This window comes from Dipteris shenzhenensis, chromosome 29 (assembly GCF_047967505.1).
Source record: "Dipteris shenzhenensis isolate YYH24624 ecotype China chromosome 29, Dip_SZ_1.0, whole genome shotgun sequence".
NCBI classification, from domain to species: domain Eukaryota; kingdom Viridiplantae; phylum Streptophyta; class Polypodiopsida; order Gleicheniales; family Dipteridaceae; genus Dipteris; species Dipteris shenzhenensis.
Genome location: NC_141624.1, coordinates 34,819,320 through 34,844,668, shown reverse-complemented (window position 1 = coordinate 34,844,668; position 25,349 = coordinate 34,819,320). Strand labels below are relative to the sequence as shown.

Here is a 25,349-nt window from a genome sequence, read left to right as displayed (position 1 = left end):
GAGAGATTAGGAGAGGGGCCAAACAAACTAACCTGAGAAGAGGCCATGAGTGCATGGAACAAGACGAGAAAGGAAGTGTAAGGTGAGGAACGAGTAGAGGAGGGATGAACAAGATAGCTAGAAGGGGGACGAAGAACTATAGAAATAGGATACCATCTTCCCCCTAATAAATGTCTATCACATGCACCGTAAAATAGGTATATGCTGCCAACTAATCTCACCATTTTATCTAACCATGAAATGCTTAGGTAAGGTATATATACATATTCGCACTTATTTGTCCAAATATTTATCCATAATACCATATATTGTCAATTATATTAGGACAGTAGCCTCCAACATATATTATTGTCATGAGTTTTAGCAATGTTTCTTACTATTCATTATCAAGAAGATCGAAATTCGGCCATCGGAGGATACCACAAAATTATTAGGCAGGAAAATTGCTAGGCAAGAACCCATCTGTGCGTATGACTAGGGTAGGGCTTAGGGGAAGCATTTTACGAGATTAACCAATACTTATGATCAGGAAATTGGCATAATTATTCATGTAGTAAGGAAAAAAGGGCATTATCACAAGTCTGGAGTGGCCCATGTATGTCCTACCACAAATACTTATTAGCAGTGCCAAAAATTACATATTGAGATTGCGGAGTTATCCCAAGTCTTATTAAAGAGTAGTAGTATGTGCATATGTGTATGTGTGTGTGTAAGTGATGGGGTCGAGTTACGGATTGTGTGTGTGTGTGTGTGTGTGTGTGTGTGTGTGTGTGTGTGTGTAGAGAAAGAATTGGATGAGTGAGTGTGTGTGGATGTGTGTGTGTATGTGTGTGTGTGTGTAAGAGAGAGAGAGAGACAGAGACAGAGACAGAGAAAGAGACAGAGACAAAGACAGAGAGAGAGAAAACACAGGGTCGTGTGTGTGTGTGTGTGTGTGTGTGTAAGAATAAGAAGTGTGTGTGTGTGTGTGTGTGTGTGTGTGTGTGTGTGTGTGTACAAGGGTCCTACCTCTTAGTGAGTGCAAAAGTCAATAGGTGTGTAGCTATGGTCATGTTGTATGGCAATATATGAGATCAAGATCTAGTGGTTTGAAAACAAGGCTGACGAGCCCCATGATATATGCAACCATTGTATGTGAATTAATAATAACCAAGATTTGTGTGGTTTTGAGTATCTATGGTTTCATCTATACCATGAATGCTCAAACTAGGTATTTGCTACAAACTTATGAAATAAAATTCCATTACAATTTATAAGTAGTTACTACTTATCACAATGCATGCAATATTATTCAATGTACTTCTATTGTTATTATTATCATTTATGGGCTCCATTTCTTTAGTGTATTTCTAAGATGCAAATAAATGTATGTGTGGCTCTAGTTTAATTTGTACTCCATTCTTTGAATACTATGTGAATCATCTATATATCAAGGACCAGAGCCTAAAGCATGTATGATAAAAGAGCATATGTAAAGGAATATATGATCAAGTTGCCACCAATCGAAGATGCACTCCAATAGCAAATGGAGACATGAATGAGGTTGAACGCTAGGCAGTGGACATTAGCTGGCAAAGAGAAGGTATCATAGATTGGTTGCAAATCGAATCAAGAGGAAAGAATGCCTAGCCAAGCACTTACATACCCAAGAGAAAAAATAATACCTTTGTGGGCATCGTTAAACAATGCAAAGTGTTGCGAAACGATGCTTTTTTTTTTTAAAAGCGATGTTATACAGATCGTTTTATGATGTGCAAAGGGCGGATGCTTTTTCAAACATATTTTGTCAAGTCTTTTACAACAATCTATACTAGTACTATATCTATTTATTTATAGTTATAGTTATTTATTTATATTTATATTTGTTTATTTATTTATTTATATAGTGGAGATATAGTGAAACACACACACACACACACATAGATGCGGTCAATTATAACATGTAATTTTGGATCAGATTTCATGAACATTGCAAGCACGGGACTTGACATTGGCTCGTTACACACTTCCTCGTATACCAGCGAGATGTGGACCACTTTAACCCAAATTGAAGAGAAAATCCAATTATACCTTGATCTTCTCAATCACCACTATGATCGTGTACTCGGATATACTTTACACCGATCCATCTTTTTTGCCGGGTGGTAAAAAGGTGGAGAGGTTCAAACTCAAGCGTGTAAGGGGACCCGTGAGGTGGGACGTAGTTAGTAGGATGATATCTCGTGATATTGGCAGCAAGCAATTTATAACGGAAGGTTTTTCCGCTAAGTGGGTACAAATCAAGGGCAGGAAATCGTGGGCGAATCTAGGCCGCTAAATTCCTTCACGGGGAAAGGGAGAGCTGCTAAATTGTGTCACGGGTTTTAGGGCGATTTTAAGCAGCGTCTGCTAAATTGCTTCACGGGTTTGTTATATAATCAGAAGCAACCCAACGCTTCACGTGGTTGACAACCATTTTGAAGCTGCCGACGTAACTTGTCTCGGTACCTCCTTTGCTGTACCTTGCCCCCCTCACCACTCACGAGACCCCTCTTTTCTGCTTCCTCTCCTTCCTTTCACCTCTCCCCAACCGCAACAACCAGTGAACTCACAAGATGGAAATGGATGCGAGCTTCAATATTGCTACGTACATGCATGGCAGCGAGCAGGTCGGAGAAGCTCTGCGGGAATGATAGCATTGGGACCTATTTAAACTACCCCTGTTCAGCTCATCCACTTCAACTTCACTCGCTTTCTGTGCCTTCGCTCTCTTTCTTCACCTCTTAGCTTTGCTTCTGCTCCTGCTTCAGTCTGCCCTGTTGCTTTCTCCTACGTGTTCGCTCGTTTGGATATCGTTGTCAAGGAAGACGTTGAGGACATGGACCGCCCCACCAGGAGACTTTCGCTCTTGCTTTCGTTTTCTGTCATCCTATCGCTCATCCCACTCGTTCATTCACGATCAGAATCTAACTGTGCAGGTAAGGCATCGAACTTGACCAGTACTAGACTCGACGGGCTTTTTAGCAAAGGCTTCGAACAAATATTTGCGTTTGCTTTGCAGTGCCAAGAGGGAAACTACCTGTTGCAAGACGAAATCCTGCATCTCCTGATCCCATGCTTTCTACGGTACCGCAAATTAGCTCTGATACCGTTAAAGATATTCCTACGGTAAGGCTAGAAACCCGATTCCTATCGTCACAAATGGCGATAAGCTTAATGTCAATTTTTTGTGTAAAAACGCCCAGCCAAAGTTGATTCAAAGTTTACTATGGGACGCTGGCAATTTTAAACTGTTGCATTGGCAGCAGGTTGAAGCGGCCGGATCCTCGAGGGGATTCATCGACAACAGCTCAAAATCGAGAAAGGCTTTACCAGCTGCAGCCGGGTCCACCTTGCCTGACTGCTCGCATGCATGCGGTTCCTGCACTCCATGCAAGAGGGTCATCGTAAGCTATTCATGTCATATATCCCCGCAGTCGGAGCCGTGTCCGCTAGCATACCGTTGTATGTGCAACGGCAAATGTTACCCAGTTCCATGAGTCTTTTCCAATGACCTAAACTCAGTTCCAGTGTCGATGAACGGACCATGGCGCCGTATAGACTAATGAAGCAATAGAAGGGAGAACTCAGGAGTTTATATGCGTTTTGCTGTTACCTGCAACAGCAGATCTGTATCAATGTAACATATGTATCATTAGTTTGAAGCATTCTTGAAGGGTCAACACCGTTTTCAAAACTCACTCGTACGAGCATTTTATTCGCGCTCTTACATTAAGGCTTTGAATGCTCAAAGAAAGAGAGACGTGAGTATATCTGCAAGACGTGAAGGAGAAAAAATTTGGCACAAGACTCGATTTCAACATTAAAATCGTCACTCGTAAAATATCAGATTAGTTTCCAGCGAGAAATGACACAAAATTGACCGAAATTCAAAACTGTTGATTAAAGAGTAGTAGAGCACGTGATTAAGAAGTATTTTGATGTTGTACGTCATTTTTAAAAGATCTAGGCAATACTTATGTTTGTCATCAAATACAAATGAGACTAGCAGCCCACTATATGCGATATAAAATCCTATAAATGAGATCTATGCATGACAATCTCTATGTTAAAAGAAAAGAAAAACTTTAACATGCGATAAATTTCTTATCATTATTTATGGACCACAAACCTAAATCAAAAGAATCATCATTAAGAGGCATTACACATGGTCCCATAGGGCATGAGGTCTTTTCTTCACATGAGTAGTTACCTTTGAATTGGCCCTACCCTTTTGCAAGAAAGTAACTTTCCAACTAAAGTAGGTGCATGGTGCATGTGAAGAGCCCTAGCCCCCCCTTACACAAAGAGACTCCACTATTTGAGCACCCTCACTTTTGCAGCAACACAAGATGGAAGATGATGGGAGGTGTTGATTTGTTGTGATGGAAGGCAAATCTTTGAAGGATTAGGACACTTGATCTTCTAAACAGCAAAGAGGAGGATGGAGATATCCACTCTCCTTCTCTTTCTTCTTGGCTTTCCCCTTCCCTTCATAGTAACTATACTTCTTGAACATCAAACTATGCTTTGAGATATCATCAAATTATATAGTTATAGAATTGTAGGTCCATATGTGAATCTTTCTATGGAAGTGTGTCATTGGGCAAAAATGTTTCCAATATATAGAGTTACAAATAAGGGGGGAACATAGTTATGGAAGTGTAGGTCATTGGGCGAATTTCACAAGCACAACTATGGAAGTATTGTGTGTCATTGGGCAAAACTTTTCCTGATATTAGATTGCGAGTTGCATCAAATAATACACAATCAAAAATGTATTGAAGTAGATTTGTTCATGCGCAATCATCAAGGCCAATTGTGCAGAGGCAATGTTGAGTGGAAATGCAAGTATCGTGGAATACAAAACTCTAAGGGAGCACCTCGCATTAGGGGTCACTTGCTCGGTGACTCAAAAAAAGCATTCAACATTGTGCAGCCCTAGGAGCAGCTGCAACAGCTCGTAGCTTGACATAGAAGTTATAGTCATGTGGAAAAACCCCTAGAGATCATTTTGGGAAGGTCATGGTGCATGATCTGTAGGTGGACCAGACTCTACAAGCACACAAGGTGATGGATGTACAAATTTTGTGGGTGCCCATGCTACAGCAGCTTCAATGGATGTAAATCTTTTAGGAATTACTAATACGCAAGCTGTTTAATTTTCTAAGAACTACTAATATACAAGATGCATCTCCACCTATGACTCATGAATCTAGATCAACAACTATGACACATATTCAAGCAACCCATGATCATTAAGAGCATCCGCATTCAAGATTTGGAGAGTGCACAATACATTCTTGGTAGATCTATTTCACATTTAGGATATCCATTGGGTATAGTGGATAACAAGGATATGAGAGATGCATGGAATTGCATCGCAAACTATGGATCAAGGGCTTCAAGCCCCCTTCATATCACATGTTCCGTATAATGTTATTAGAAAAAGAATATCAACAAGAGAAAGATGACATAAATCACACTATTTTTGAGCAATTGCACTCTACTGGTGGATGCACAATTGTCTCAGACGGATGGACAAGCATAAAACACCATGCCTTACTGAATGCAATGGTTATGTCACCTTGTGGGGAGGCCTTCCACATAGCAATTGATGCCTTGCATGTAAGAAATTCAGGGACCTATATAGCTAGTGTAGTGTCAAAGGTTATACAAGAGATAGGCCCTAAGAAAGTGGTGTAGGTCATCATGGACAATGCAAAGAGTTGTAAGAAGGTTGGTAGAATATTGCAGAGGGAGTATAAAAAATTATATGCATCTACATATAGCACATACTTTGAATATTGCCTTGAAAGATTGGTATGAACATGTGCCATGGGTCAAAGAAATTGTGCATGAGGCTGGAGATATTGTGAAGTCGATATGATCAAAGCAATGTTTGGAAGTGATATTCATATCACGAGATGGGCCTATTGTGCTGCAATTTTCAGCAACCACAAGATTTGACATGTATTTCTACACATTGCAATCCTTGGTAACGAATAGGATTTTTCTTATAGAGACGTTCCATTGTGATGCATTTGAATGATGGATGTCAGAGTTGACCCTGATATAGTGCAACAAAGGATGAGGTACAAGAGATGAAAGATGCATTGGGATCACCTACATTATGGAAATGGTCTGAGGATGTTGCAAATGTTATGAACCCATCTTGTGTGTGCTTAAGGCTTTGGACTCAAAGTCTCTAACAATTGGAAAAGCTAGCTCTCATTTTGCAAAGAGTTCCCCCACTTGTCCAGGGCAAAAGAATGAGAGAAGGCCATTTAACATTGCAAAATGCAAGGAATTATGGCGATTGTTTAGGCCTCAATGGGAGCAAGCTCACAATCCCTTGCATATTGTTGGATATCTCTTAAACCTTGAGTGGTGGAACTTGAAGCCTGAAGAGATCCCTATTATGATGCATGACTTCCAAAAGGTGGTGCAAGTGCATCATCCCAATAACTATTGATTTTGCAAAGTTTTGTAAAGAGTTAGTCAAATATCAATGCAAGGAGAGGTTATTTGCATCAAGCAATGTGTAGGCATTGGTAGAAACTACATTTACTTGGAAATGGTCGATGATGAGAACGGTGCCACTTGTGAGCTTCTAGTCCAATTGCTGTGAGGTTTCTTTCTCAAGCATGCTCCAACTCAAACCTGAAAAGAAACTAGAGTCACTACAAGCTCATCCATAGTACTTTGTGAAATAGACTCTTAGAGGATCCAGCTAAGAAGCTTGTGTACATTTATGCTAATCATAAAATGTTGGAAGAAAAACTAAGGAAAAACTATCGAGAACTTTGAACTTGCGTGATTCGATGGAAAAGCACCGAAAAATAGGAATCAGCCACCAACTCTAGATGATTCATGGTTCCTTTTTTTACTTAGCTTTGCCCTCTTTCGAGATTTAAGACTTGGTAGTCAGTGGGAAGAAGCTTTCTTTCCTGATCCATTTACGATCACCCAAAACCTCAAGAGGAGGAGGAGGAGGAGGAGGATAGTCTTACATCTAAAGATTAGGATGAGGAGGACAAAAAGGAATAAAAAAACAATCAACTTTTATGGCCATGATGATAATAGTGATTCATGAACCATGAGATGCTTAAATTGCATGCTTCAAAGTCCCCTAACTTGCATTTTAAATGTCTTGTGTTTAGGGTTTGGTCTGTGAAGATTTGATTCTTCCTCATCACCATCGCATAGGCTTCTAGGTGGTAATGCCAATTGAGGTGCTCTTGACCAGGTTCACTTGCTCAAGAGCACGCCAATTGGCAATGCCAGTCACCATCATATGCAATGGAAGCCTATGCGATGACATGATGGAAGAAGCATGTGCAAAGTGATATTTCTTACCTTTGGTAAAATTTTATTTGGCTCACTTTCAAGATTAGTTTTAATTGTGAGAGAGAGAGACACAGAGAGAGAGAGAGAGAGAGAGAGAGAGAGAGAGAGAGGGAGAGAGAGAGAGAGAGAGAGAGAGAGAGAGAGAGAGAGAGAGAGAGAGAGAGAGAGAGCTTATTATGCAAATGCATATAAGTATCCATGATAGGGTTGGTTCTTTAATTTCTATGGCAATTTTTATGGCAAATACTTTAATCTATTTTAATGGCAAATGGAAAATGCTTTCATTTAGTTATTTTAATGCGGGATTACAACCTACATATTGCTTTTTTCTTTTGCAAAGAAAGGAAACTTCTATTAATGCTCAAAAAACCCCATACAAAATAGCTACCAAAAATAGGGCTAATGATGGTAAATAAAAGGAGAAAAAATTGGCTATCTCAGCCAACCAACAATCCTGGCTCACTGCCTAGGGACTATCTAGAATAGGGGCTAGCAGCCAAGATAGAGGCCTATATATCCACCGGATATCTCCTACAGAGAAGGTGTAGAATATGTCTGTAGGCCATGTCGTGCAAAAATTCTCCCGTTGATCAATGGCACCTCGTGAGCTTGGGACAGTGCACTCCCTGTAGGCGTGCAGAGTGAATATGATGTCCTACCCACTGGTGACAAGTGTAGATGTTGGTGGAACCTGTTGCCCTCCCATCACCTGATTATAATGGGTGACCCAGATGTTCCAAGCATTGATGCTAGCCACTGTCTTCCAAATGCTATCCTCCAGTAATGACTACAGGTGAGTGCAAGATGGCGGTATGGTCCAAGTAACTCCATCTGAAAGAATTGCTCACCATGAATCCGTATGCCAATGATAATGGATCAATACCAAAACTTTTATGTCCCTCTGTGAGCCATTCCACCATCCCCCACGTGAAGTGTGGGTCTCTGCATTTCCAACAAAGCTGTCAACCCAAATCATGGCATCTGTCTCCCATTGCACACATTGCATGCTTTGATGAAGTGTGGGTCTCTGCATTTCCAACAAAGCTGTCAACCCAAATCATGGCATCTGTCTCCCATTGCACTAAGTTGACAAGGTCCTCACAACCTCCAAAATGCAAATTGCTCATAGCATCCTTGTGAATCCTCCTCTTCATAGTACGAATTCTCTCCAAACTAGACATGGTTGATACCATCTCTCTCCTCCATATTGCACGCCCTAACAAAAAAGGCATCTCGAATGCTTTTTATCACTCTTTTGCGCTGGCTCTTACTCATCTCTTCCCCTACTCTTTGCTTAGTCTCAGTGGTTGAGGCCATGCTTGGTTGCGAGTAGATCTTACTATGTGTGCAGAAATCTTGAATGCTTGACACCAACAAAGCGCTACATTTTGCCATGTAGTAGTGAGGAGGCAGGCATGTGACAATAACTAAGCACTATCTATCAACTCTTGTATCTTTGCATACCCACCCTATGCATTCTTTTTTTTTTAATTACATGAAATTCAAATGAATGATCATGCATCAATGCAAAAGTTTAAAATTTTCCTAAAAGCTAATAATTTTCAATGCACAAAAGATTCTTTCAATGCATGCATGCAACAAATGATGTGTAAATAGTTTAAAAACAACAAAATAATCCCCCCTTTATGTGGAGATTTGAGGGAACCTCCATCTAGGTCATGGTTCCAACTAGCCCCCCATCCTATTTAGGACGCAGGACCAAGAACCACTTCTCGATCTAGACCCCTCAACCAAGACCTAGAGAGAGGAGGAATTTTTACCTCTTGTCAATCCACTTTTGGTGAAAATGAGCCCGACAGTATTACCGATGATAATTTGTATATTACCACCAATAATATTAATTATATATGTGAAACTACCGTCAATAGTGTTAATACTACCGTCGGTAGTTATCCAGTTGCCAAGTCAAGGCCACCTGATAGTGCAACGGCATGATTGTACATGTGATTGCGTGAAATACATAATCACAACACATCATCATAAGAAAAATGGTGTGATTACATAAATATACAAGCCCTACATGTGGTTCTTCCTATATTATCAGATATGGCTGTATATGCATGTCAACTGTCTACTTAGGCATATAATCCTTCACTTCAGCAGCACTAATTGCCTCATGCTCCTTGGATATATATGGTTCATATTTTGTGAATACAAATTCCCCTAATTTTGAGATTGAAGCTATAAAAATAAGTTGCTTTGACCTCTTTTCCACATACATATCTTTTTGCAGAGCTTCTAGCTATTCTTTTAATATGGTCGCCCTTATGGACCTCATGTGTTCTAAAAATGAATATTCAAGTGTGATCATTAATTTTTCTTTTACATGTAACCACATATTTTTCATGTAACCATGCAATTTCTTTTGTAATTCCTCAACACTATTTCACTCATGAACACACCCTCAATTTCCAACATATCATCATTAAACATGGATTTCATTTGATTTTCTACATTTGTCAATGCACTAAGTCTTTATTATATTCTCTATTGTAAGTTGAGCAATTTTCTAGTAGAGTCAGCACTTGTGACACTGCTGGCACTACTAGATTCACTACTACTTTTTAAGTTGATTGCATTACCAAATTTGGCTGAGTTTTTGGATTAATTTGTGTATTTGAATTGAATTGGCCCACTGTATTCCACGGAGCAATCGGGTTTAATCGGCTCACCGAGATTCTTGGCTCTACCAGATTTAAGAATATTGTTGTGTTGAATTGGCTTACCGTATCTTTTTGTTTGTCTGAATTGAATGAGATCACAATTTTTGGTTGTCCAAAGCTGAACTCATGAAGGGGTTCAGTTCTGTGCTTGGTCCTACTAAATCCTGAGATACTGAGTACGTTTGAAATTGTGCCACCCTCTCCTTAGGCCTCCGTTTGGCCCGGTCCAGCACTTCCCAGAGCGTAATGGTTCCGGCTCCCCCCTTGAGGTGTCACTAGATTCGAATATCATGGGCTACTATGGGTACTACTGAATTGTTTATCCTTGTCATCTTCTTCTGCTGCTTCTCCGGTTATGGATTCCAATCCTTCTACTAGTACCGGCATACTTCCCTCCGACTTGAAGCGAGTTGTACCATAGTCGACAGTTGGTTTGCCACCACTAAGCCAATGCCATAGTTTTGATTACAGAGAATAGATCACGCTACAATCAATCTCTTGATAGAGCCATACCAGCATCATCCTGAGACACCGTTGGGACATTTCGTGCACCCCTGAGGGTTCTTATGCATTTACTACTACTTCGATGACTCACGGATATGCATCCTACTCCTATAGACACTACTGTCATGATCTTGCTTTCCATTCGATCGGTACTGTCAAATACGCTTCACAGATGCTTCTCCCGTCAAACAGCACCAAATCTTCACCAATCTTGTAAGCAAAATGATTCCACCGCAAAACTGCACCTGTTATCCCTCATATTCTGCCTAAAACATCAATCTCCTTAGCAACTTTGATTTTGAAGTTGGCAAGGTACACAAGCAGTAGGATCGCAATTGTTTTAAGGTTCATCTGGAACCCGCAAAAGTGTTTTATACGAGACTTCTACCACTCAAAAAATAGAGAAAGTCCTAATAGACAACTCATGAGCATCTGGATCTATAATGCTATGCTAACACTACGGATTGCATGAAATGACATCATTGAGATATATTCCAGATGCTAAATATGAAAATGACAGTCGCTCATCACTGGCTATAAGGTCTCTTGGAAAGGAAGAGCACATACATGAAAATGCAACAACTACAATGCTCACATATGAATCCGTAGGCTAGATACCAAACCTAATCTGAGGAGGTAGAGAGGTGTGAATGAAGCCACCTAGTGACTACACACAAGCTACAACCTCATTCTCGTCCTATGTGGCACTCATACATTGTGTTTACTCAGAATGCACTAACACACATGCAGTAACATTCAGCAGGCTCCCCTGGACTGTGTGAGGTGACTGCTTGTTTGTGTGAGACTACATGGCAAAGTAGTCTATAGAAGCAGCATCCATTTCCTCCATCTATGGTGGATGCATGTGAGGCTATGCCATCTTTTGTGACCCCTTGGAAATCTCTAACCACCACTAATGACATATTGTCGTGGCATGGTTCTCGTAGACTTTACCACTCTTTTGGAAACTCTAATAATTCTAACTACCAAATGACCCAAGGGCAAGTCAATGGACTAAATCCACAGTAGTAATTATAAGATTGCCATTTGTGATAGAGTAGAGGGAATAAAATTGCATCTTGTTGACATTAAACTTTAAACTTTGAGATTTTTTGTAGTTACAAATTTAGTTAAATTTACAAAAGCACACTGAGAAATCAAAAGGAGATTGTATTCATGGCTACCAATATCATAGATTAATCAAGATTTGGATCTAGTAGAATTTTTTTGAAACATGGAGAATAATACATTTAAGGTTTGAGTTGCCTTCAACAAGGAAAAAAGTGACTCCTTTATAGAGGAAATGAAGGATGAGGAAAATTGATATTCTTTTTATAGGTTAAGTTGATAAAATCACCCATGTCCTTGGATGATGTTACTGTAAGTCAACTTATCAATTTATTTAAATTCTAAAGAAAATGTGTTGTAGCTTTACATGTAGATTTTGCATGTAATTACACTAGAAATTTACAAAGTTATCTAAAGATATGTAAACCCTTTATTACTTCTCAGTTGACAAATTTCAAAAATTTCTCAACATTAGGTACCCTTGTTCTCAGTGGCTTGGTTTTTAACCTTAAGTGATTGTTGTGATCATGTCTCAAAGTTAATGTTTCAAAATTGTTTAGGTAAGATGTATAAGGGTGGCAAGACATTCTTATTCTCGAAAACTTGAGGTTATGTGGGATGTGGGTAAGCAATTTGCATGAAGCTGTATCTTTGGGAACTTTCAATGATATATTGCCTCACCTTGCCTCACATTTTTCATATCAAGTTATTGTACAAGAAAAAAATTGTGCAACATGCTCGCAATGCTATTAGTAGTCATTCTTACTTCTCTTTATCGCACCTAATGATCATATGATACAAGATCCCTTCATTTGCTAATTTCCATTGCAATATGAGGATAAATATCAACTCAAATTTTTAAAACCTTGAGAACATACCCCCTTACAATGATTTTATGCTAATTGGGAACACCTTGTCTTATTGTCAAAGTTTGTAATGGCTCACTTATCTCTGGGAAAATATTTTTAAAGAGAAAACGCCATTTGATACATACAAGAGTCCATCTGCAAGTAGAATAAATTTTCTTAGTGACAGACAAACATGAGTCGAAAGAGAACTTGAGGAAAACCAACAAAGTACATTTGTATATTGAAGGAAAAAAAGACTCAATTCTAGCTTTGAGGATTCTAGAGCGAATCATCTCAAGAAAACATGAAGTTACATAGCTGGATTTGAAGGTAAGCACAATGGATGCACCACACTTAATTATGTTCATCTTTATGAAGTTACCCCCAACTTGCCTTCCTCCGCGCCCCACCACGAAAACTAGATCCATATGTACAATACAGCCGTGGACATTTACATGTTCCAATCAAAACTAGCTATCGCATAACCATATGTACAATCCAGTCATCGTTGTCAATTTATACAAGATTGAAAATTAGGTGTTACAAACCACCTTATGAGACTTTTACTTTACAATCTTTCTTGACTCATTCCTTTACAATCTTTCTTGAAGAATTATTCAAAAAGTGTGTGAGAATTTGTGCATGACATCCCTCGTCCCACAATAGCTTCGCTCTATTCTCCATCGCACGGTTGAAAGAAGGCATCAAAAAAATTTAGGATGGGAGAGCAAAGGATCATGAAGGCCTTCAAGAATAACTCTTGACCCATGGTTGGGTAATATATATGCATATATACATGCACTGATACTTGCCAAGCTCTTCAATGAAGCCTTTTGCAAGGGCTTTCCTATAATACCCTGGACCATTAACACCATCAAATATATTTTTTGGGAGAGTATTAACACCATCATTTCAAGATGCAAGAAACTATCGGACCATTATGATAGGCCACCCAAATGGGTCAGATAGGCTTTAGAGAGGATCACTCTACCTTGGAGCACATTTGCTCGCTTTGAGCCCTCATAGAACAGGTCAACAAAAGAAGTAGAAGGTATACCATTGCTTCATGGATTTTTAGAAAACCTTTGATTCGTCGGTCCCATTGGCTCCCCTCATTTCACTATTTGGACAGTAGATATCAAATAATGTTATTTGGGTAGTCATGGCCTTATACGAGAGAGTGGTAGGATCATTTTGTATTGCATAAGGGCTATCAGAAGAGATGAGTAGCACCATTGGGGTGAAGCAAGGATGCCCACTATCTCCCATGCTCTTCAAAATCCATATATGGGATCTTTTATTGAGGCAGAGGAGCACTTTGCATCCACATGCCCTATCTACTATGATATCCATGGAAGAGATCAACGTCTATTCAAGAGCAGGATTTTGGTCCAATTAAAGATTGTGGCCCATCTTTAACAACAGTTGCATAGCGACTTTCCTCTTGGAGACTCAATGACATAGAGAATGACTCCTACGAGTGAAAAAGAGAGCCTATGAGGGCCCGTTAGAACCCACCCAAAGGATGATCACAGAGTTCTTTGCGAGTGACTAAAGCTAGGGACAAAAGGAACATAGACCTAGAGAGGACAACACAATAGACTCACCCTCAGGTGAACCCTTAAAGGAGAACCATAGACATCTCTTCTTTACTATTCGACTTGGGGAGACAGACCACTAGAATGATGGTAGTGCTCATCAAATGACAAGCTACCACCCAGGTTCTATAGAGAGGGAGAGAGAGGCCCAAACAGACTGATTAGAATAAGGACCAACAACACTCTATTATTGATTTCTTTCCTCAATGACACCAACCCGCACCACATCCAGAGCCACAACTTGTCATGATCATCTCTTCTATCCTCATCTGACCAGCGGAGCACAACATATACAGGTTGCATTACTCAGATGGTGAGCTGATCACTCCTTTTGTCTTTTTACATTACTTTGGGTGCTCTTCCACAGTGACATTGCGATGCTAGTAGATTGAAGAAACATGGTGGGGAGGGAGAGTGAGAGAGAAAGGGTAAGCTAGGGAGAGAGAAAATAATACTAAAATGGAAACATAATGAAAGTGAAAAGGAAATGGAAATGAGCAATAGATCAAAATGGAAAGACTCACTTTGATAAGCTTGATGTAGACTCCTTGATGTGTGTTGATGTGACACACAAGTACAATCATATATAGAATAGACACACACAAGAATACCAAAGTGTATATGGGATATCTCCAAATATGACACGTGGCACTCACATATAAGACTCTACTAAAACTCCTAGTAGAACACACTAAAACACACTCAACTTGACTTCATTTTCTAATACCCCCCCATGAAGGAAAGGTGAGGGATTATTGGAATGGGACCAAGAACAGAACATGACAATGATGAACTACTAATTTGTGCACCCCATGTAACTCAGAGGTTAAAGTCTGAGCGTGTTCAGAGGTTGATCCAAGCACTCTCATGGCTTGAGACTCAACATGACTCAAAGGCTTATGTCTTAGCATGACTACAAGACCAGATCATAGGTATAGGGGATACACCAACATCCTAGAACTCGGCCAGGCCTGATAAAGAGACCCTATCAAATCCAATACGTGGCTCCCACAATACATACCCCTCTTGGCTCCAAAACAGAGTGACATGGAGCCAGACACCATAGATAGCAAAACATCATTTAGAAGGACTATCCAAGGCTGAGAACCTAAATTCACTCAAAGAGATCGTTACATTCAATTTTTGGAGGACTACCCAAGCCAAAGTACTCATGTACATCAAGCTCATGGACATGTTTAAAAGACATATTCATCATCCTCATCTCCCTCTTGAGGGAAGGATAAATTTTGGAGATGAGTAGTGAGAGCAAAATTTGGTGTCGAAGTGTCATTGTCTTCTTCACTAGTTGCAGTTGCAGCCAAGTTAGCATGCTCCTTGGACTGTTGTTTGGCAAGCTTCTGAAAACAATGGTCCTCTATATGGCCAAGCTTCTTACAATAGGTACATTTGAAAGGTTTGAATGGCTTCTTACCCTTGGTATATAATGTCTACTCCTCAGGGACATCCTCGTGCCTTCGTTCATGATCTAGAAGCATTGCAAACCATTTGATCAAAGGACATATCTCGTGCCACACAAAGCACTAGTATGATATCACGATACTCAGGAATATCCTCAATGCTAGAAAGGAGGACAACCACCTATTGATATTTCCCAACAAGGGCCTTCAAAGTAGCAAGTCGGGTGATGAGGAATTCCATATGATTCAAATGAGCATTGGGAGAATCTTTATGCTTCATATGGAGCTTAAGGAATTCTTGTCTGAGAAATACTTTGGAATTGATAATTTTGTTGCCAAATAAGCACTCTAGCTTGTCCCACACTTCATGTGCAGTGTCATCAAAATACAAGTGATGAATAATGTCATCTAACAAACCCAAACCAATGATAGAAAGACCTTTGTCATTGAAAGTTTCCCATGCTAGAATTTTCTTTTTATCAGATTCAGGTTTCTTATCTTTGCCACTAACCACCTTCCACACCTTCCTTCATAAGCAGAAGCCTCATCTTGGTTTGCCAAGTTGGAAAGTTCTTACCAAAAAACTTTTCAATGATAATTCCAGCCTTGGAATACTCCATGTCTGCTCCAAATGTTGCAGTAATACTAGCTGAAGAGAGGGCTCAGAGCAAAGCTAGAGTAGTATGGGCTGTAGCAGCAGCTCAACTTACAGTTGGGGCAAAAAACGGCCAAGAGATAGCATCGTACCAGCTAGAACAGCATAGGCAGTAACCCATAGAGGAGAAGAGGATGTGGGAGTGGCAACATGAGTAGAGGGAAAATAGGAAGGAGAAGGAGGAGGGAGAAAGGGAAGGGTATGAACATCAATAGGAGGTGAGTGTGGAGAACGAAGGAGGAGGAGGAGGAGGCATGATGGTATAGACAAGAAACAGAGAGAGTCATGGAAAATATGGAGATATATATTAGAGGCTAAAGCATGGTGGCTATACAAGAATGAGCGTGTCACATCAAAGGAATAGCCCCTCCTTTTATAACAAAGAAGAGGGAGCTCTCTCCCATAAATGCATCCTCCCACATGCATGGTGTGGAGAGGGCATCTTCCATGTGGGTGGAAGGCAGTGCGCACCCTCAATTTACAGTCGACAAATTGAGGGATGCACTTTCTACATACTATAAGGCCCATATCTCTAGTGTAGAATGCATTTGATTTTTTCCTCTTATTTACATACTCCATGGGTGGGTTGGCACAAATGACCCTTGCCACCTCAACCTACTTTTTCTTTATGAAAATATTATCCCTTGGACTATTCCACATGGGTCTAGCCCACATAGATGAGAAAGTCTAAGATGCCCTGTCACCTTTACTAATTAAATACAATGTGTCCCCTTGGCCTTGGCATATATCACTTAATGTTTCATGGGATGGCCTAGGTGGAGGGGTGGCACATGGAGATTCCATGCCATCTCACCATACTATATTATTTGTTCCATGGACTATGTACAACACACCTATGGGTCCTCTTACTTGGAAGACATGGACATGCCCTGCCACCTCAACCTTGGGCCCTCACCACTCCATATTATATTCTACTAATGCCACACACACATATTCACTTCTACTTATTACATTTACAATGGAATTTTTTTGACGGCAACAACACACACTAGAATACCAAAGCGTATATGGAATATCTCCCAATATGACATGTGGCACTTACACATAAGACTCTACTAGAACTCCTAGTAGAATAAAACACACTCAACTTGACTTCATGTTCTAACATAGATTAACTTTCATCCTATCTCTTTCTATCTGTTCTTTGATACCTTTGTGACTAAAATTCAAGGATGCATTCTAGTTTTTGGACGTTTTTGCTTACATTCTCTATCTCCATACTATTGTTGTTGTTGCATAGAATCCAATTTCAAGGGTTTGAGGTTGTGCACATGCACAATCCTTATCCTCTTCAACTTTATGCCCTAAAATCTATTGTCATATGGTTCTTAATGTTTCTAACCTAAGACTATGCCTTAAGAAAAATATGCATGTGCTCAATATATGTATTAATGTTTTGTTATTGTATGGAATGTTCAGATAGTAGTCAAGCCATTCTAGTAATGGGTCTTTTCCAAAGCTACTTTATACTAGATTACATTTTAACTTGATTTTTCATCGATTCTCAGGTGCTTAATTACATTCTTGAACTTTGCATTATGGAATGATTTATTACATTCTTGAAATTTGCATTATAAAATGATTTCCTTTGGACATGACTAAAGCTTAATAATGCTTGGTAGAATGATTAACTGTCGCATATTTTGATTTTATTTATGATTTTCTTGGTACGTACATTCTCATCCTATGGTATTAGATCAATGCTAAGCGCTCTCAGCAAACAATGTAACCTTATCGGGGAAAAATTAGTTTTCTTCCTCCTGCATACGTGTCTGTTAGACCATCAAGAATGATTGCCCTGATGATGAAGCGAGATAAATGGACGACATATCATCTCATGCAGGGGTAGATACTCAACAGGCAAAGGCAAAGAACACCAACAAAGATATAACCTTGAAGAGTGTTGACCGGGGTAGCGGCACGTGTAATATGATATCTGAAGCACTAGTTACTGCATTAGTACGCGGTCACCAAGGAGGCATGAGAATTGATGGCTGGCGGAGTGATAAGTGTGGGGTTTGTATCTCCAAACAGGGAATAATATGTGTTGGAGACCCGCGAACCGCAACATCAATGGTAGGGGCGCCCATACCCAATGTAAGGTTTAGATCAAATGAATGGACGGTCTGTGGTGAACTCATGGATCTAAGTTCCAAAGACGTAGACAGTGCTGCGTATGAAGTAAGAACCTATGAAACATGCAGAGAATCTGCAACAACCTGTCCCTCATGAAATGGAGAGCCAAGTGGCTCAAGAGAATCCTCTCCTTCGTGGACAATGGCAATAACAGAATCAGTGAGCATGCTGACCAATGGAGAGACAACTGCAAGATCGATAGATGGGATCGCCAGAGAAGATGTTAGAGCATTTGAGGAATCATCTGTTAAAGGAGGGTGACTCGCCACTTGTGTAGACATGACCACCAACTGGGTCCCAGAAGAGCATGTAGAAGTGGGATCCACACCAGGAGAGGCATGAAGGGCAGATGATGGAGGGTGGACGTAGTAGTGAGGAAAAGATGCACGAATGCTAGAGAGGGAACAATAGGAGACAGGGGTAGGGGAGGTGGAAGAAGGTGGAGGCAATAACAGGATGGGTGGTGAGATGGGATCCATGCTGCCACATAGGAGGAGGGGAAGCCCGCCACTAATGGAGGATTTGGGTAACCTGTGGCCCACATGTGCATGTATGTGTCCTCCCGCCATGTTTGTGAAAAGTGGCATGAAAGGTGGAATGAAAGAGAGAGGGAAGTCAAAAGAACTCAAGGTGAGAAGGGAATTAAATATATGGCGAACACTCAATGTGATAAAGAAATATCCAGGCATAGAATACAAGAGCGCAAAGAAATACCTGGCCAGTACCTCTTATGTTTACTTCCCCTCTACAGCCTGTTGGCAATCTTCCCCCCTTCTGTGCCACTTATAGCTAGCAAGAAAGGATGTCAGGATCTGAGACTCGCCATATGCTAGCTAGATGGCAAGAGGGGGTGAAGACACAAATATGTGGACACCAGAGTTGGGGTCAGACCATGCCGGGAGCTAAAGGTGTCTAAGGGCATGTCATAAGTGCGGATGAATGTTGTGCACAAGGGAGCGTCCACTGGAGGAAAATCAATCATGTAAGGTGCGCGGTGTTAACTCGACCCGGTGCAGTGCTTGGTGAAGATGCTCTCTCTTGCAATCCTAAGTATAACATGCTTGGGTGATAGAACAGATGACAGCATTACCACTCAGAGTTCGGGGTTAGTTGTCCATAGGAGAACTGTATAATGACAGGAGAATACCGAGTTAAACACACTTAAAGAAAGAATAATGAGTGCAATTCACCATCACAGACAAGTATATAGACAAACATAATCAACTTGTATTGATCTATCTACAATCAAGCCACCTCAGCTTGCAATAAACACTTAATAGTTTCCTGTCCTAGCAAGCTCAGGTGAGAGGAAGAGAACTCCACACATTACTCTCTTGTTCTCTTCTCTACCCCCTGTTACAACTGCATCATCTCTAACTAAGTGAAACCGCCTTCTAAGAGTAGCAGCGCTCAGTGCATCATGCCGCCACTATTGATTGGTGGATCTTTCGCAATCTCTTGTACACTACTACAAAATGGTGCTCGGTCTAGAACTCCACCGATTCCAAGTAAGTCAACACTTGGTGACTGTACTTGGAACCCCGTTGTTAGCCTAACTTGAGGGCTAATAGTCATCCCCGCGAGGGATAGTGCCTCGATCTCTCCTGTAGATAACATGGATGAAAGATGGAGAGATGGATCGAGGAATGTCTTGAAGACCACCCAAAGCCTTAAGGGATGATCGGAGGCACGCTCATCACCATTGGGGCCACTGGATGCCTCCGAGATGCCGTTGTTGGTGTAGCAAGAGAGGGTGAATCGTCTGATCCCCCATGATCAAAATTGGAGTGGCTAGATGGATTGTGAGAAGCACCTGCCTAACAGTCCTGGACCTCATCTAAAATAACTCTAATACTAGGACCTATTGCAACAGATGAATCTGGTGCTGGCTGATGGAGAACATGAAGCCTTGTGGCATTTGGGGCACTTCCCAGGTGGAGGGAAAGTCATGGAGCTGCTAGCCTAGGTGCCTTGGGTTACTGGGGGAGGAGTGAAGGGGATCCCTATGAAGTCGTTCTTGCGTAGAAGGGAACAAATAGTTTGTCTTTGGGTAGGAGAGGCTCGAATTTGATGTGTTTCTCTGGCATCAGCAAGGGGTCTGCTAAGGAGAGAGTTGAAAATCAGAAGAGGGATGATGGCACAAAGGGGATGCAAGCAAGAGGGGAAGGCACAAGCCGGTGCAAGCAGGATGATTGAGGCAAAGCAAGAGGCGAAGGGGGACTAGAGAAGCACACAAGGGCGATAGGAATTCTATAGGGGAGGGCTGCTGGAAATCGCCAGGGCAGCATAGGGAGGAGGCAGCAGAGGTGAGGGGGAGGGCGAGATTATTCAGAGGGAGAGGGGTGTGGCATAAGGGTGAGAGGTGCAGCAGAGGTGAGGGGGGGGAGAGATGGCGCAGAGGGGGGGAGGCAGGGAGAGATGGCGCAGGGGGGAGAGGTGAGGTGGGAGAGATGGTGCAAGGGGCAACAGAGGGGAGGTGGGGCGGGAGATGGTGCAAGGGGAGGCTGAGGGGAAGCAAAGGCGAGGTGGGTGAGGGGCAAGAGATGGCATAGGGGCAGCAGAGGAGAGGTCGAGTGGGAAATGGCACAAGAGGAGGCTGAGGGGCAGCAAAGGCCAGGGGGAGAGATGGCACAGGGGGCAACAGAGGGAACGTGGGGTGGGAGATGGTGCAAAGGGAGGCTGAGGGGCAGCAAAGGGGAAGATGGCGCAAGGAGTGAGGGGATGGGAAAGGGTGGAAGATGGCACCGAGAGGAGGGGACAACATAGGGTGGAAGATGGTGAGGGAGGAGTTGAAGATGGCGATGCAAAAAGGGGCTTGAAGCCACCTTCACGCTTGGTGGAGAGCGTTTCATGGGTCATGTTGGCTTCATGTTCACTTAGGTTCGGTGGGGTGAACAAGGAGGTTCGGTGTCCTCTAGGTTTGGTGAGGTGAACAAGGAGTTCGGTTCGTCTAGCTTTGGTGGGTTGAACAAATAGGTTCAGTGGGGTGAACAAAGAGGTTTGATGTCCTCTAGGTTCGGTGGTGGATGCAAAAGGTCACTTGGAGTCACTTTGCTTCAGTGGTAAACAAGCGTGGAATTACCTACCTCTCTCTTACATTCACTCTCTCTCCCTCTCTCTCTCTCTCTCTCTCTCTCTCTCTCTCTCTCTCCCTAGTTGGCGCATCGTTGATGATGTATTTTCCTTTCGGATGATTTTGTGTCCCATAGGCCATGTATGGCCTTCCGTGGACCTTTAATAAAATTTCTTTCTTTCTTTTCTCTCCCCCATCACCTCTCTCTTACATTCACTCTTTCTCTCTCCCCCCCTTCACCTCCCTCTTACTTCATCCCTCTCTCTCCACTCTTCCCCACCCCTCTCTACATCGCTTCTCTTCTCTCCACTTCACGTGGCCACCTCTCCCTCCGTGTTGTTTTTAGCTCTCCCTATGCTATCTTTGGACAAAATGCTTTTCCTTCCCAAGTTACTCCATGTCCCTGTGGAGAGAGAAGGCAACTGTCACTGAGGAGAGAGGCACCGGTGGAGAGAGAAGGAAAATGTCACCAAGGAGAGAGAAGGGAGTTCACATCTGGTGGAAAGAGAAGGCAAATGTCACCGAGAGGAGAGAGGGAGTTCTCACCTGGTGGAGAGAGAAGGCAAATGTCACTAAGAGAGAAGGGGGAGTTGTTACTTGGAGGAGAGAGAAGGAAAGCACACCTAGAGGAGAGAGAAGGGAGCTTGTCACCACATGGAGAGAGAAGGAAAATGTCACCTAGAAGAGAGAAAGGAGTTGTCACCACGTGGAGAGAGAAGGAATTTGTTACTAGGTGCATATAGAGATGGTAGAGGCATTTAGAGAGAGAGGATGGAGGCCCAAGATAAGCACCCTAGAGAGAGATTACATTTAGAGAGAGAGTGCATCTAGAGAGAGAGAGGGAGGGAGGAGGTTTCTAGAGAGTAGAGACTGTGTTTAGAGAGAGAGTAAGAGGATAGGTTTCTAGAGAGAGAGTGCATTTAGAGAGAGAATGAGGGGAGATGTTTGTAGAGAAAGAGAGTGCATCTAGAGAGAGAATGCATATAGAGAGAGTGTGTGGAGGCCCATAGAGAGGAGAGGGTGCAAAGGGCGCCGATAGAGAGGCGGAGAGGCAGAGCACACGTATTGATACACCTTCTTGCAGTATGGATACGAAACGACCTTGAGTCATGATACGTCTTATGTTCAAGGGTGATTGTGTCATGCCATGTCCTGTTTCACCCAAAGTGACAGAGTCATGACAGGTCCCAAGTCAATTTCTTTGTTATGGAAGTAGGGTAGTGATTAGGTCATGCTCTGTCCTATGTCCTGGGACCGAAGAAAGACTTGTGACCTGTGTCTTGTGTCATGCTCTATCCTGTGTCCTATGTTCTGTGTCCTAGGGCCAAGAAAGGATTGTGACTAGAAGCCTTAGAGGGTGACCCAGGCACACCCGCCTAGAACCGTTACCAAGTAAGAAGATAAATTTGTTGGAACCAGGGCACTACAGCTAAGCTAAGCTAGGAAGCAAGAGCAGCTAGGCTAAACTAAGACAAAGCTATGGAGGCACAAAGACAAAGAAAGACATGATGAAGAAGCTATACTACTCAGTCACACAGACTCAAGCACAATTAGGTTACAAGATAGAAGCTTGTACTCATAGAGAGGCTCGAGAGCTTGCTGGATTACTTTCCATTGATAGAGACTTCACTTATATAGAGTGAAGTACAAGAGATACAAAGTCACCCAACTATATGGGATAATAGAAAAGTGCCACATGGCAACACACACACAAACTACTACAAAACTAGCTGTTATGCTCTAGCCGAGATAGCATGACCTCGGATAGATCGGTGGGCATTTTCTCTTAGATGACCAACTTTTGTAATAGTTAATGTGCGTAATTAAAATGGTCAAGAGAAGTAACTGCCAAGGTCCTAGGTGAGGGCGGAATGGCATTGACTAGATAGTTCTGAGTGCTAAGGCCTAGGTGCACCTAAATGTGCAATAATGCCAAGGGGCAAGTGGGTTTTAATGTGCCCCAAGAGAGGGGTAAAAAGGTGCACCAAGTGGAGTGGCTAAAATGCTGACATTTGGCAAGGAGAACTATCTAGGGAGATGAGGGTCTCATGGATAAGCACTAATGAATGAAATAACGTATGCATCTGATGACAACTATCCCTGAGAATTGGCTGGGAGGAACAATTGAAAAGCCATCGCCTGTGACTATTTTCAACGACGAGGAGAGAATTAGGCGAAAGAAAGCACTAGGATAGACAAAGTCTGTTGACATTTTGGTATCAGAGCTCATGTAGTGAGCGATTTTGGAAGATTGACGTCGAAAGAGCTTATGGGCATGACCCATATTCGAATCGGCGGTTGTGTGTGCTAGGACACTGCGCAGGGGACTGAAGCACGTGGACAGGTTATCACATTGACAAGCGCTTATCGGAACAGACTGCGCACGAGAGGATTCGGTATCACGTAACGAACCTGTGGTATCACGTAACGAACCTGTTTGTTCCACTTTGGAATATGGCTGGTTATTAGTAAGCGGAGATGGGTCGTGGAAGCGCGAGCGACATGCATACCTGAGCATTGAAATCAAAGGTTACCGTGGCCTTTGAAGGTTGTGTGTGAAGGGGCTACGTAGACGGACGGTAGGTAGTGAAGTCTATTACGATTGATTAAGGTGGATAAGCAGTCCAAGGTGGTGACGGGTAAACGAAGCTATTGACTTCGTCGGTTTCGAGCGGACTTCGACACATTTTGGAAAGGGGTCGTTGGGGCAACTACTGGCATCCCTGCGTGCGAAGATAAAAGGGCGACTTTGGTGATGCAGATCTATTACTGAGCCATCGTTTTGGGCTTGGACCTCCAACTACTGGACTGCCTGGTTTCTCTCGTGAGGCAACGCTCGCCTGGGTTCCGCAACGTCAGATTATTTTATCAGGGAGCTCTTACCCCCCGTACAGTTTTTTTTTTTGTTTCAATTGGTCTGGTTATCTCTGCACTTTTAAAAAAAAAAACTAGGAAAGCAGGACAGAAGTGAAGGGTGTATATATTGGTTATTTGGGTTATTTATTTTATAAAAAAAAGAGAAAAAAAAAAAGAGAAGGAAAAAAAAAAAACCCCCATCTTCCACTGTGAACCTATGGAAGCAGAAGGGCAGAATTCAAGAGTGAATCCTAGTGAGTCTAGAGTACAGTCTACACAATAGATGTCACATCAGGCAGCACCTACATTGATTGGTAGGATTTCGATATTAGAGGATGCTTTACAGCAGATTATGAACCAGCAGCTTCAAGTGAATGCTGGTCAAAATGAGATCAAGGAGATGGTGCAAGCCTTGTCGGCTAGACCGTCTAGGATTGATAAGGGCAAAGCTCCAGCAGAGCCAGAGCCCAGTATACATTCCTTAGAGTGCGCAAGGGTCAAAGTGCCCAATATCGCTAATTATAGACCGAAGAAGTACGCTGGTCGGGATGACCGAGCGCAACTCTGATGTGATCGAGGTTTGGTTACACAAGTGGGAAGAAGCCTTCGCCATTTGTGAGATTAGATCCGATCTAAAGAAAATCCGCGAGGCCACACACCTGTTTATTGAGGTAGCGGACAGATGGTGGATAAAGCAACAAAAGGATCAAGTTGCTCCAACCACCTGGGAAGGGTTTAAAGCTGAATTCAAGGAACACTTTCTCCCACCTGATGAAGAATCCCGAGCTTGGGATGCTTATAGAAATCTTCGTCAGAGGAGCTTGTCAGTGGCAGAGTACACTGACAAATTTAGAGAATGTGTCATGAACATAACAGACCCTCTCCCTATGTCGGTTCAGTTAAAGGACTATATCTATGGACTGAACGACAAGATCAAAATGGAAGTTCGGGCTAAATATGTGACTACACTAGATGAATCTATAGCAGTAGCCCTGAACTATGAGGATGCCAGAGGCAGATCTGGTGGATTTGTGCAGGCAGGGACTCAGTATGAGCACCCGAGAAAAGGGGGATTTCAGAGGAAATGGGTTTCAAAGACAAGTGTCTCGCAGCCAAGTGG

General features: G+C 42.1%; 2 protein-coding genes across 3 annotated transcripts in view; one reads left to right on the top strand and one right to left on the bottom strand.

Annotated features, from left to right (window-relative positions):
• Nucleotides 1–2,565: 2,565 nt before the first annotated feature.
• On the top strand, nt 2,566–3,598 carry LOC147882754 (uncharacterized). Of its 2 annotated transcripts, none has more exons than XM_087401037.1 (3): nt 2,566–2,957; nt 3,041–3,147; nt 3,288–3,598. In XM_087401037.1, the coding sequence occupies exons 1-3, from the start codon at nt 2,858–2,860 to the stop codon at nt 3,516–3,518; spliced, it is 438 nt and encodes a 145-aa protein (XP_087257163.1). In that variant the 5' UTR covers nt 2,566–2,857; the 3' UTR covers nt 3,519–3,598. The 2 variants fall into 2 exon arrangements, with proteins under 2 accessions (XP_087257163.1, XP_087257162.1); XM_087401036.1 differs by having other exon boundaries at nt 3,285–3,598.
• Nucleotides 3,599–12,473: 8,875 nt separating this feature from the next.
• The window catches only part of LOC147882753 (uncharacterized), a 201,525-nt gene continuing 188,649 nt past the window's right edge, over nt 12,474–25,349 (bottom strand). Inside the window, 1 exon segment of the mRNA XM_087400494.1 lies at nt 12,474–12,628. Coding sequence (XP_087256620.1) covers nt 12,523–12,628 — 106 coding nt within the window. The 3' untranslated portion in view covers nt 12,474–12,522.

What these genes read in the sequence shown, in the direction of transcription:
- LOC147882754 (XM_087401036.1), top strand. Translation starts at nt 2,858, where the DNA reads ATGGACCGCCCCACCAGGAGACTTTCGCTCTTGCTTTCGTTTTCTGTC. An exon ending in ATCAGAATCTAACTGTGCAG is followed by an intron (nt 2,958 to 3,040) that starts GTAAGGCATCGA and finishes TTTGCTTTGCAG; the next exon opens with TGCCAAGAGGGAAACTACCT. An exon ending in CCGTTAAAGATATTCCTACG is followed by an intron (nt 3,148 to 3,284) that starts GTAAGGCTAGAA and finishes TTGCATTGGCAG; the next exon opens with CAGGTTGAAGCGGCCGGATC.